General features: G+C 36.1%; 1 protein-coding gene across 1 annotated transcript in view; it reads right to left on the reverse strand.

Moving 5' to 3' along the window:
* Positions 1-1508: 1508 nt before the first annotated feature.
* The window catches only part of mnd1 (meiotic nuclear divisions 1 homolog (S. cerevisiae)), a 30948-nt gene continuing 19403 nt past the window's right edge, over positions 1509-13053 (reverse strand). The window contains exons 7-8 of the mRNA XM_015344524.2: positions 6650-6694; positions 1509-1748 (exon numbers count right to left, since the gene is read on the reverse strand). Coding sequence (XP_015200010.1) covers positions 1642-1748; positions 6650-6694 — 152 coding nt within the window. The 3' untranslated portion in view covers positions 1509-1641. The remainder of the gene's footprint in view (positions 1749-6649; positions 6695-13053) is intronic.

Raw genomic sequence — 13053 nt, forward strand, 5'->3', positions numbered from 1 at the left:
CCTTAATTGTGAGCTTCGAAGCTTTAGTGAGCTTTCCTGGCTAATTTAAACACATTCTGCTGGTGCTCTCTCAGAAAGCAGATACACTTCGTATCAGTACAAAGACTAGTTAAGGCCAGGAGAAAGGAATCATCCTCAAGTGTGAGTCCCTGACATCAACAGCTATACCACCTGTTTGAAAATCTCTATTACCACCAGCGGGCTCTCAGTTTCCTGTGAACAGGTGTCTCAAAACCCAACATGCAGCTAGGTCAGCCTGTACACAGAACCCTTTGAGAGCCAAAAGTTAGCATAAGACCAGGTCCAATTCCAAATATTTTGGAATTCCACCTACTTGCTATTTTTTAAAATATCTATAAATGTTGTAGCCAACAAATTTATCAGTCCAGCAATGTCAAAACCATGTTTTACTTGACAAGCAATTTATATCTGTGATCATGAGATTAATATGAATTAGTACAAAATAATGTTTTTGGATAGTTTCACACATACATCTGATAATAGAACACAAACATACTTTGTGTTCTACCCATTGATTTCTAAAAAAATGAAAGTATTGAAACACATTAAGAAGATTTTAGAATGTACAAGTAAAGAGTAGTTTACAGCCAAATTAAGATACTTTGCTGCAGCCACTAAGAATTCTTGTCTTGGGATGTTTTTAAGCATGTAAAATATTTGCTTAACTGGATTTAAATCCTGAGATTGGACAGCATAAAATGTTTGTACTGTCTGTGGGTTTTGGGTCATTATCATGCATGGTCAAAAACCGTCCAACAGGTGTGGAAGACTTTTCAACTAAATAAGCAGACAATATTCATTCTGCTGCTCCTACCATATCTTACCTTAACTCTTCATTAAAGATGAGTGAGCCAGTTCCAGAGATGAACATGCATTGTGTCATTTTTATCGAATTCGTGCATGCAGTATACAATAGGTGTCTTTTTCCACGTTCAGAACCCTGCTCGTTTACATTCCTGCAATCTGACACAAAGTTGATGCGTGCTTTTGTGTTCTCCAGGCTTGATTATAATGCAGTACTTGCTTGTATCCAAATACGTAAAACCTGCCATATGTTCCAACCACAGCTGCTTGGATCTTAACTAAAACTAAAATAACATCTTGTGACATTCAGGACAGAATTCAAGAGGAAAAATGGTTTACTATATTTCCCAACTATACCAGTGTCCTCCTTAACACCTAAAAGTTAGTTGAGGTCTTTGAACTCTGGCCTTCTTTCAGTTTCCAAAACTAAACTACAGACCTTGGAAGACTGTACTTTTTCTGTTGCACTAGAACTGTGGAATGATCTTTTAGCCCATGTTCGATCTTGCCAAGTCAGTCACCACTTTTAATCCTGCCTTAAAACCCTTTTTCACACTAGCTTTTGATTTTGTTCTATTGTGTTTTCATGTGCTTCAAATGTTTCCTGTCAAAATCCTAAAGCGCCTTGAGATATCACATGAAAGGTAAAATCATATTGTCACACAGAAAAAAGCAAACAGATCTCTACTTTATAAAATATATATTTCCATCTGAAGGACAAAAACACTATTAAACCTTCATTTTAAATAAACAAATATATACAAGAAAAAATATTTAGTATGTTGGAAGAAGGACAACAGGAAAGGAAGATGAATATCATTCGATGTAGTCAAAGTCTTCTGGGATTCCAAAGTTTTTATCAAGGGATTTGTCCTCAAAACCAAACTTCCGTTTGGCCCATGATTTGATAGAGAAGACATTATCTGAGAAAAGAACACAGGTCAACAGGATGATTGCATTTTCAGAACCAAAACAAAATCTGAGGAGATCAATAGTGAAATAAAGACTTCTATTAATAATGAAAAAACAATATAATTCCCTTCAAAAAATAAAATCTCAAAACAAAAGTGATTGTGGTTTAAAACAAGAGTCATTTAAGAAATGTTTTATTTATAGTCTTCTGTACTTTATAAAAATTGCTTAAACATTTGTGCATTTGAATCTCAAAATCTTTTGCAAAAAGCGTTTTACTTTGTGTTAAAAGTTGGTGTGAAATGCATTTCTCCATAAGCATCATCTCTTGTAGAGCAATTTCACGCAGACATTCATGGGAATCGAAGATATCATATGAAGAAAATATTATGCTACAGTATTTCATAATATGATCATTATTACTTTTTTCTTTTCAGTCACTGATCAATAAAAAGTATGATAATTAAGTTCTAGATACATTCTGTAAAACATCTAGGATTTGATCCTTAATTAAACATTAAATTAAAAAAATGGATACTTATATATTACTTTTATAAATTGCATTGAACGGGTTGGTTCATTCATGTGATCAGGATTTATGCATTTCACCATTAAAGTATAAATGCCTCCTCGATTCCGAATGAGTTGCAAGTGCTAAATACAATTATCCACAAACTATGTCACAATAAAAGCGTAAACAAGGGAATAAATTAACAACCAACCAATTAACCATACTACAGTAGATATGCCAATATTTCAAAGATGACAACGCAGTAAGGGTGCCACTTGCAAGAGTGGAATACAATTACAATATTATTCAATGACTATGGTCTCCTCTTTAGATAAGGTACACAGAAGTGATTTAAAAGCTCTATACAGTATATCACCCTGTATACTGTAACATAAGATTTGGAATGTGAACACAGGAACTTCTAAAAGCTCAACACGACCAACACCTTGGCCCTAGGCTATAATGTCACCATACATACTAGTCAGTCAGGTTCAGAGAAAATATTGTCAGCTTTACAATGCACGCAGTGCTCTGCAGAGTGCTTTGTGAAGTATATACTCCAACTAAAGAAAATAATACAAGGCTCTTTGGGCCTCATGTTTTTAGTTACTGGCTATGGTTATTAAATAAAACAGACATTTCTCCAGTTTTTGTACATTTTGTCTTAAAAGTCTTAAAAGAAGCTACTCGTGCATATATGTTTTTATAAAAAGTACAAAATATATAAATGTCAGATATCGTTTTTGATGTCATTTTAACTAACAATTCAAAACTTACTACGATTTACTTCAGTGACTTTAAGTACTAAATTACACCATTACAGAAAGAGCTGATCAAGAACATGTGATGAGGTGATTTTGTTCCACGTGAAGTCTGGTGAAAATTAAGAAAAACACAGCAAAGAAACAATACAGTATATCTTGCTAATCAAGAGAACACCAGTGTTATTCCATATGTACATTGGAGTCTGAACTACTGTAAGTCAGCACACTGTTGCTTGCCATTTACTCGCTGCCAGACATTTCCAGCCAAGATCAATGGCTGATCCTGGGAAGTCCAAATTTGATGGTCTGGCCAGGAATGTCACTTACAGCAACCTGATTACTGATCAAGTTCTGGGACCATACTTGCTGCCCTTCCTGTGACTTAATTCTCCTGTCACAACATTCCAGCTGGACAACACACACCCTCATGCTGCTCCTGCAGCTGGTTGGTGATGCAGTTCATTGGAGAATGAAGTGGTTCTACTCCTGTACTATACTTTGTAATCCTTTGGGAAGAAGGGTGCTTCATACAGGTAAGAAATTACACATATGAATGTTTTTTACATGGAGACGAGTTGCTTTTGAAGTACTGTATAAAATATATTCCTGAAATAGCTAGGAAATTAGTCTCATCCAAAGATATTACTAAGATAGAAGGATAACCCAACACTGTAGAAGATGCGAAGGAAAATCCAGTACTTAGACCAAATTCAGAACTTGGCAAACACCTAGTAGGTGGTATTAAATGTAAAGAAATGCCTGTTGCTGTATTCAGGTTTCGAAAGCAAACTACACATACAAACACCACTGGTGCGATCTTGAATATACTATAGATGAGAAAGATGTAGATGTTTTAACTGACATCATATTCAGATTCCAATTGATGTTTGAAAGAAAAAAAAGGCTATATTAGCAATACAGTCAAAATGTAGAATTTAAATTCCACACTCAAAGAACATTATATTAAAATTGTACGGCACGAGTCAAAAGTACAATTTTGATAATCTACATGCAATAAAGACACTTTTGCTCATCAGTCAAAATAAGAGTGACCCGACACATTCCTGGGCTAGAAGGAACGTCCTAGACTAAGAGGCTGAAGTCAAACCTTACTAATCAGGACCAGAGAAGACTGCAATGGGCCTTTTTCAAAAGAAGTATTCACAATCCTTAAGGGCGGTGAAAAAATCAACCCAGCAGACATCTTCAGAAGGAACACAGAAATATGAATCAGAGGACACCTCATTGACAACCTGAGGACAACCTACATGGAAGTGCATCTAAAACTGAAAACATGACACTTACTTCCACAAAGGTTGGTGGAAGTGTGAAACAAGATGACTCAACAGCTAAATGATATCCTTAAATCAATTACCTACTTAATCAACGGTACACACAAAAATAACTAAAAGGAAGTGAAAGAAAAATACAGCAATTTACTTTTCATTTATTGATCTAGTTTACAGTAAAACTAAATTACACTTCAGAAGCTTTAGTGAAAAGTCCTTTAAGTGAGGTTTGAACACATCAGTCACTGAGTCTCTAAAGGATTTGGGCAATGAAAACTGCAGGCGTGATGCTGTCCACATATAAGGCTCTATTGTCCACTGTAGAGAGCATGATATTCAGCTGAGAAATAATGCCAGAATCACCAGATCTGAAGTTAAGAACTGAGCTATACTCATGCAATACATCCTTAAAATAATCTGGAGATAGACCGTTTAGTGCTTAAATGTGAACATGTATATATGTATACTTAAGCTGTGTAACTGCTTCTTTGAAAAGAAGAAGACATTAAAAGAAATACATACATGAACTTGTTTTAGTTCATGTAGTGCATGCAAATTTGTAATCACTTGTATCTAGGATGTAGCCCAGATTTCTTTAGCAGTGTTCCCTCTTTTGGTTGATTTAAAGTCAAATCCTGCAACACTAAACAGGCAGGGCCAAACTATAAGTCATTCACCAGCCATTTGAAAATTGAGAAAAGACTTAAGACACTTTTTAACATTTTCAATACATCACTTAGAGCTGCTAGAGAAATACAACCTGAAATAGAAACAGAACCTGATGCCAATAGATAAGATGAGAACACTGGCACATGAACTTATGGGATTACTGAATGAAGGCCACTGCCAATTGGGCTCATTCACGGCAACATGTTCACACACACCAATTGTACATACAGAAACTCCTAAGAACTTTATTAAATAGCTACATATACAGTGTAAATATCTCACCAGGCTTTGAACTTGCATTGACTTGAAGATAATAGGTGAAATGTTTTGCTCTTGATTTGAGAAAGGTATAAAGAAGTTTAACATCAGTGTTTACTAAGTGGTTTAAATCCCATTTTAAACATCCAAGTATACAGTAATGGTATTTGTCAGTGCAGTGGGTGCTCCTCCCTCGTTGCCAGTGTAACCTGATACCTATAGATAAGACGAGAACACTGGCACAGTGATTAATGTAGGGTGGAGAGTCGTGATTTATACTACATGTTTCTATGTGTATTGTGACATTGTAGTGTCTTTGCATTTCTACTACAATAACAGAGAAGCTGGATCTTACAATATTTTAAAGCTGGCTCTAGTACGTGTTGTCATTGCTACAAGGACTCGTGGCATGAGGGGGTGGTCACATCTTAAAGCTAAAATTTGCAACTGTGTTTTAAATGCCTAAGTAGACTAAAGTTACTCTATGAATATAAGAAACACCTTGCTCTGGTATTATACTGGAATTAAATTTTGCTGTCTAAGTTACCCTGTTCATGGCAATAATAGATTTTCACACTTATTTTTGACAGTATAGATTAAATAACAAGTGACCAGGTTTTTAAGTTGTAGTCTTTACTGTACAAACATAAATCTTCCAACTTCACTTAATTAACTTAAAAAAAGTTAAATAAACTTTTATAAACTCTGGTAAAAATAAAAAATAATGACCTATCATATCTTATTTTGTTGAATTAACTTATTGATCTGAAAAAAAAGCTCTTTTAAATGTCATAATTCTGTGCCTTTATTCCCATTATACTGTATCTGTCTATTAAAAAATAGTATATTTTTAGTATGTCCTAGACATTTCACACTGTTCTACTGTTTTCATTTCCTGCTTTTACTTCTTCACACAGAATCAATCTTGTAGCGATCTTATACTGATTTCAGTAAGTTTGCTTTAAGTTAATAGTTAATACTGACAGCCTTTTAGATTTATGATTGTGTGGAGCAGAGTTTTTAACAATGAAGAACAGCTTACAATAAATTAGATGTGATTGACGACTGCAACTTAAGGAAATGTTAATGACAAGCTTAGTTTTTTTTCACCTAAACTAGGCTCTATTTTAAGTGTCAAATATGTTATAACAGTAAACAAAACTAGAAGCAGTTCCAAGTAAAGTGTTAAGGCTCTTAATACACATGTATTGCAACTGTGTTTTGTCTCAGACTTTTGCACAGCACTCTATACACTGTAACTCTTTTAACATCTCTTATGATGATACTGAAACATGAATGGCAAAACAGATGCCAAATCTCAACAAAGTCTACAACAACCATTAAAAGAAGACCTTTCTCTACTAGATCCTGCACAATCTCTAGACAGTTCATAATTGCACACATTTTGCTGCCGAACCCACCTGTCCACCGGTTGGCTGCATCCTTTGCAATTTTGTTGGATTGCCCTGGAAAACAAAGAAGTCGATTTCAATATACTATTGCACAGAAAAACACTTGGGAAATTCATGATCCATTTAAAGATTTTTATGCTTTTCAGTAAGGAAAGTGTTACACAGACTAAAATAACAGAATATTAGATTCACCTCACTTTACTATGAGACACCTGGGTTAAAACATGCATTTGAGAAAATGGGTGTGCAGTCTGTTACCAAAATTGACATAGCTTGTAAATAGCTACTTTAACATCTTTGCAAAATAATGAATTACCCTTAGTAGCTGAGTTCAAACACAAATTTTCCAAAATAATCACATAAGACATGACAAGACTAGCCTAAAAGTATATTATCATTTGCAAATGTCCATGCAAAAACCTCCTTTTATTGAACAAAGTGAGCTTACGTACTGTACACTTGGCAACATTACAGAGCAGATGAAGCAAATGAACAGTAACAACTCGCTGATGTCATTATTCTTTGGAATCAAAAGGCCTGTTAAGGATTTCTTTCCTTACTATTCTAAACTGAGAAAGGAAAGCGATTATTTTATCTGGCACCAGCTCTAGGCATCACTGAAAACGTCAATGTAAAAGGGCTACCAATTTAAAACAACTAAAACAGTCTGGCCTCATGGTTTCTTATATAGTAATGCTATTCAAGGACATTTGGATCTAAAAAAAGCTCTATAAGTTGTTTATTATTTGAGTTTCACTTCATAGGTGTTAAATTGATTAACCTACAGTTCATGTTTTAAAGCATTTTGTCCATACAAAATGGAATGTCCATTTTGTAATGTCCTGATGTGAGTTTATTCCCCTCTTTTTAGTATTCTTTCATCTTATACTGCAATTTGGAATCTTTCAGTGTCAGAAAACATTCATTGTACATCCTTGTTATCATATTATATAACCACATAATAGATACAGATCTGAGGAAAATTGCACATATCTTGCACAAAGACCTGCTTGAGTCGATGAAATATCCAAAAATTTATTTTTGATACTGGCACTTCTGGTAGAATCTTATGTTACTGTTAGGCTGCCAAGTACGGACTTGCTGTGTGTAGCTGGAAATAGACACAAAACTAAAACTGCCTTCCATCAGCCTGGAATGGAGACAAAAACATTTCTATTTGAATGTTTGCATTTTCATCTAATCCAAAATATTTTTAAAAATGTATCTTAATAAATTCAATGAAATCTTAATAAAAGAGGTACAGCCCTCAAAGGCATATCTTTAGCTCTCTAAATGCAATTTTAACAACCACAAGCTGTCCAAACCATTATTCATTCACAGTGTCACAGATTTGATCTTTTCTTGTTTGTATAAACAACATGTCATTTAATGCATATTCCAATTTCTATCCATCTACAGGCCCGTTGTTCTTCACCATAGCATACTGTGAAAAACAAAAATCCTTAAACCTAAAACTCTGAACAAGGACAAATTCTATAATGAGGGAAGCCTTTAAGTATAATTAAAGAAAAACTGCTAGAGAATGGAACATCATACTGACAAACTATTAATTACAAAGTTTGTATAATAGTAAACAGGAGGAGCTCACAAACAGTAGAAAATAATGTCTGGCACTTTAAATTCTACACTAGATAATGCCTCTTGGTCAGTGTTTTTCATCCTTATCCACAGCAGACTTACATAAATATTGAAAAATCGCGGCAGACCACTGCCTCCCCATACACGTCACCACCCCAAGCACAAGACTAATATTATAAACAAAACTTATTTCAATGGTTATTCTGAGTTTGTGACTTACTCTTGAGGAATTGTTGACAGTATAAAACTAGGAGCTCTCTCTCAACTGCTGTCGAACACTCTGTGTTTGCATCAAACTTGAAAAAAGTATTTGGCACCACATGCAATTCCCACACGAACCATCTACAGAGCAATGCCTGTCAGATGTCTAGTGTACATGCTGAATGTGTAACATAACACCTGGGAACTCCACAAAACTGATATATGGCAAATATAAACTAATTTATTCATCTTTTATTTTTCTCTTACAAAATTCTATTGCATACCCATGAATGTCTAAAAGCACACCAATTGAGAACCACTGCATTATGTTATCTTATCAATGCCACTTATTTACTCTTATGAACCTTAAGATACTTATTCAGGGGATTTATTTTCTTCTCTTCTTAGTGAATCTGACCTTGCGACTTGCATACCAAGCCTTTTATTCAGGATTTGAAGAAGCCTGTTTATTCTTTTTTCTCTGAAAGCAAGTGAAGCTCTGTGGCAAGCCAAGACAAGCCATATCATAAGTCAATAAAATATCACAGGAGTAAAGACATGCGCACTAAACCACAAGAATTGTGGATAACTTTTTTTGTAAATTATGCAATGGAATACTATAGAGCTGCAACATTAAGAGTCAAAATAAGCATCTACTTATTATGTTTTAGCTATTCCCCTTCACCACCACCAATGTGCAGCATCCACCTGGATGATGCGACGGCAGCCATAGTGCACCAGAACACTCACCACACATCAGCTATCAGTGGGGAGGAGAGCAATGAAGCCAATTCATAGAGGGGGATTATTAGGAGGCATGGGAAATTTGGCCAGGACCCCTACTCTTTTCGAGAAACGCCCTGGTATTTTAAATGACCACAGAGAGTCAGGACCTCGGTTTTACGTCTCATTCGAAGGACGACGCCTGTTTACAGTATAGTGTCCCTGTCACTATACTGGGGCATTAGGACCCACATGGACCGCAGTATGAGCGCCCCCTGCTGGCCCCACTAACACCACTTCCAGCAGCAACCCTAGATTTTCCCAGGAGGTCTCCCATCCAGGTACTGACCAGGCTCACACATGCTTAGCTTCAGTGGGTTACCAGTTGTGAGTTGCAGGGTGATCTTAACCGGTTAAGATGCAGCGAGACTGTGGGCCCATGCACACTGGTGATTTCTGATTCATGCAGGAAGTCTTCTAACACACTGTGGGAGGACAGGTACAATTAGACAATTAATGCAAGTACATTAATGGTCCAGTTGCCATAACAGCCATCACAGAAAATGGGCCTTAAAGAACCAAACACACAATTACAGTATGTTACCATTGTCAAAGAGCTTGAAGTTCCTTTTGTGTTTGCTCCCTCATTAACCTGCTCCACCCAACGAACTATGGGGAGCTTCACGTTAGTTTGTATTATGCTGATGTCTTGAAATGGTTGATGGATGGTGATGAATGCACTTATGATAAGACAGGGTTTACAAATACTAATCACAGTTAATACAGTGGGCTGTGGACCATGGTATCACTACATTGCGATTACTATTAGCAAACCTGTGTGCATATTATGCATACATACATCACCTTTGCTGGCATAAACTCACAAGCGTACGCTCCTTACCATTAATGTGCAGACAGATTTTTCACAACCAGGAGGTAAGGGGGAGTGCAAATTGCAGTTGTGAGCTACAAATACATCACACCTTATTAAACTTACTTCAAATAGGCTAATTGGTTAGTGCTGTATAATTCATTATTAGGGATGAAAATATGCATACTTCTAAGAGTTTTAGAATATTTTGATAATCTTACTAATTATACAGGTTGTATTGTATATTGCACTTTTTTAATTTACTCATATTAATTTCAGCTCCTCAAATCGACTTTCCCACGATCCACTCAAAGAAATTAATCTGTTATTTTTTTCTTTGCATAATGAACATTGCTGCCTCTTGAATTTATAAAAGCCAGTTGACCAAAGCATGGCACTGTAAGTGAAATGACAAATCTGTAGTTAGACTGTTCACCACTGTGGTACTCTGAAAGTCAGAGTCTCCAATCTTGCTCAAGACTGGGTGCTATAAAATTGATGAGGTATTTATTCACACAGTAACTCAGCAATTCATTTTCAAAGCTGTCATCTGCACACAGTGCTGCTAGTGATGATGTAATCTCTAGCTTTAGAGAGAGATTCTATTTAAAATTCAGCCAATGACAAGCCAGAATGTTACACATTTACTTGCATGTTTTAGACTGCTGTCTGTCTTTAGGTACATTATGGTCCTCGTTAGTAATCAGAACTACGTGCTGAAATAATGTACTTAAGAAACTGTATTTTCAGGGGAGACTATTAAGTTAGTGGCCAACTGCTATCTGTTGATTTAATAATGAAAAAGAGACAGCACTACGTAGTTCTTACAGAAAAAAACAAAAGGAAAACACTGCAACGTGTACACAAAAGTACATTTTATAAAGCACTAGATTCTGAATACCCGTTTACAAATTGCAACAAGCATCAACCATCAAGAACATTGCTATTTATAAGGATACAACTTCTGTAACCAACATTATTCAGTAGTTTGTTGTAAATGTGTTTGCACTTATTCTGTGGTTTAATCAATCAGAAAATAAATGCAAATTACTGCAGGATGGTTTTATCAATGTTTTTGAGTAATTTTGAGTATTAGTGATTTAGTAATATTATGTTTGATGATGGTGCATAGCTCATAAAACAGATAAAATTATAATTGTATGTTTTTCAGTTCACAAGTGTAACAAAACTGAATTTTACAGGCACACAAGTTCAAAAAAGATCAGCTCAAAATCAATTTTTTAAAATCAGTTTTTATCTACTGGAAAACAATCAAAAGAAACTCAATGCAATTTCTATATAGGTTTGTATAAAATAAAGCATACAGATTTTTTAGCATTATTTTGGTTAACAGATCATTCATGATTGGTTGAGATATATTTGAGTGGATTTGACTATTGCTCTGCAATTAGCTACCTCATTGTGTGTTTAACTTCTTGACTGTCAGGCTTCGTAACATTAAGAAAGCAAAATAAAGAAATAAACTAAAATGTTCTGCTTGTCAAGTTAACATTGTAGCATTGGTATGCTGGAGGTTAGACTCTGTCAACACACTGTTCCCCACCATTTGGGCTGTTCACAGCCAGCAATTTCCAACCTGAACCGTATAGCCAGACAATGACAGGTCATGATCTGGGAGACCACAAGTCACCATTTCCCCAGGACCTGATACTTTTTGCAGTCCGCTCCACTCAATAAGAAAGGCCACAACCCTGCCTTTTATCAACACTGAACAGTCATTGCAGAGCAGATGACAATATAGGAGACCAGTACTCACAATGTCCATTGATGCAACAGAATGAGGTAGTGGGTGAGCCACAGCTCAGGTGGACTTGCCAGCAATGGAGTCCTCTGAACTGTTTATTTTTTTTGTAGACCTCCATGACGGATAGCAGTGAGAAAGGCACTGACATACAGAACAATACCTCACCTGTTGCGTCTAACAGAACAATCATTGGGGAGGTCCAGCTGCGATGGTGTGGACAGGAGTGTTTACGTGCTACAGGACCCTTTTTGTTGCAATAGATGACAATCAGACTGCACGGCACAAGATGACTACTCCAAGACTTCACCTGCTGTCATACACGAGGGCTCATGCTTGTGCTTGTGTAACAATGCCTTTTCCCCTTGAGTCCTTGAGTATGTGGCAATTCCCACAAGACTGCATCTGTAACCTGCTGCAAAGCATACTGTATATCCACATACAGTATATGACTTGCATTGCTTCCAAAAGGGGCCAAACACACTATTAAACTGTAACTGTTATAGCAGACCCTCTGGTTAGAATGATGAACTTACTTATGTTGTCTTTTCAATTAAATGTGAATGCACCTGCTCTATTAAAGATAGTGGTCTTCCCGATTGTAACCTGAATTTGTGGCATTTCTTTTGCTCAGTATCAAAAGTATTTTTGTCTTGAGCCATTGTAAAAGCTTTAGAAACAACTGTAAAATCCTAGAAAAGGAACATAAGCTGTGTAACAATAAACCTATTTAACAATATTTTAATCATGGCCAGACAATCATGATGTCTTTGAGAGGCTGTCCTCAAGGAATTCCTGAAAAGCTTTGCAATAATTATTCTTTATTATTGGGAAAACAGACAAAAGCTGGCATGTTGCTTAGAGGAACAATATCAGCACAGTACAGGACTGGCCTAAACTTTCCAGTAGGAGCACAGATCAGCAAGTCTTCGTCAGAAAATAAGAGATGATCACAGCAGTGCCAAAAACTTCATCTTAGAATAGTCAACGCCCAAACATCTACTGTAGATTTACCACAGGATCAGAGGCTTAAACATCCTCCTGCTAAATATAACAGAATTGCTCTACACTGACTCACAGAGTTCACCCAGGACAAAACAGATGTAAAGCTTCTAGTACATTGTATCAGGCTATCCAGATTTACCTATAATCACACAACTGTACGTGTTGGTGAAATTTGCTAATGCATAAAACGCTGGCAACAGGACATGCAAGTTTAATGGTCAGACTGGATCACAGGAACATTAGGGACAAAAC

This window comes from Lepisosteus oculatus, chromosome 1 (genome assembly GCF_040954835.1).
Source record: "Lepisosteus oculatus isolate fLepOcu1 chromosome 1, fLepOcu1.hap2, whole genome shotgun sequence".
Taxonomy (NCBI): Eukaryota; Metazoa; Chordata; class Actinopteri; order Semionotiformes; family Lepisosteidae; genus Lepisosteus; species Lepisosteus oculatus.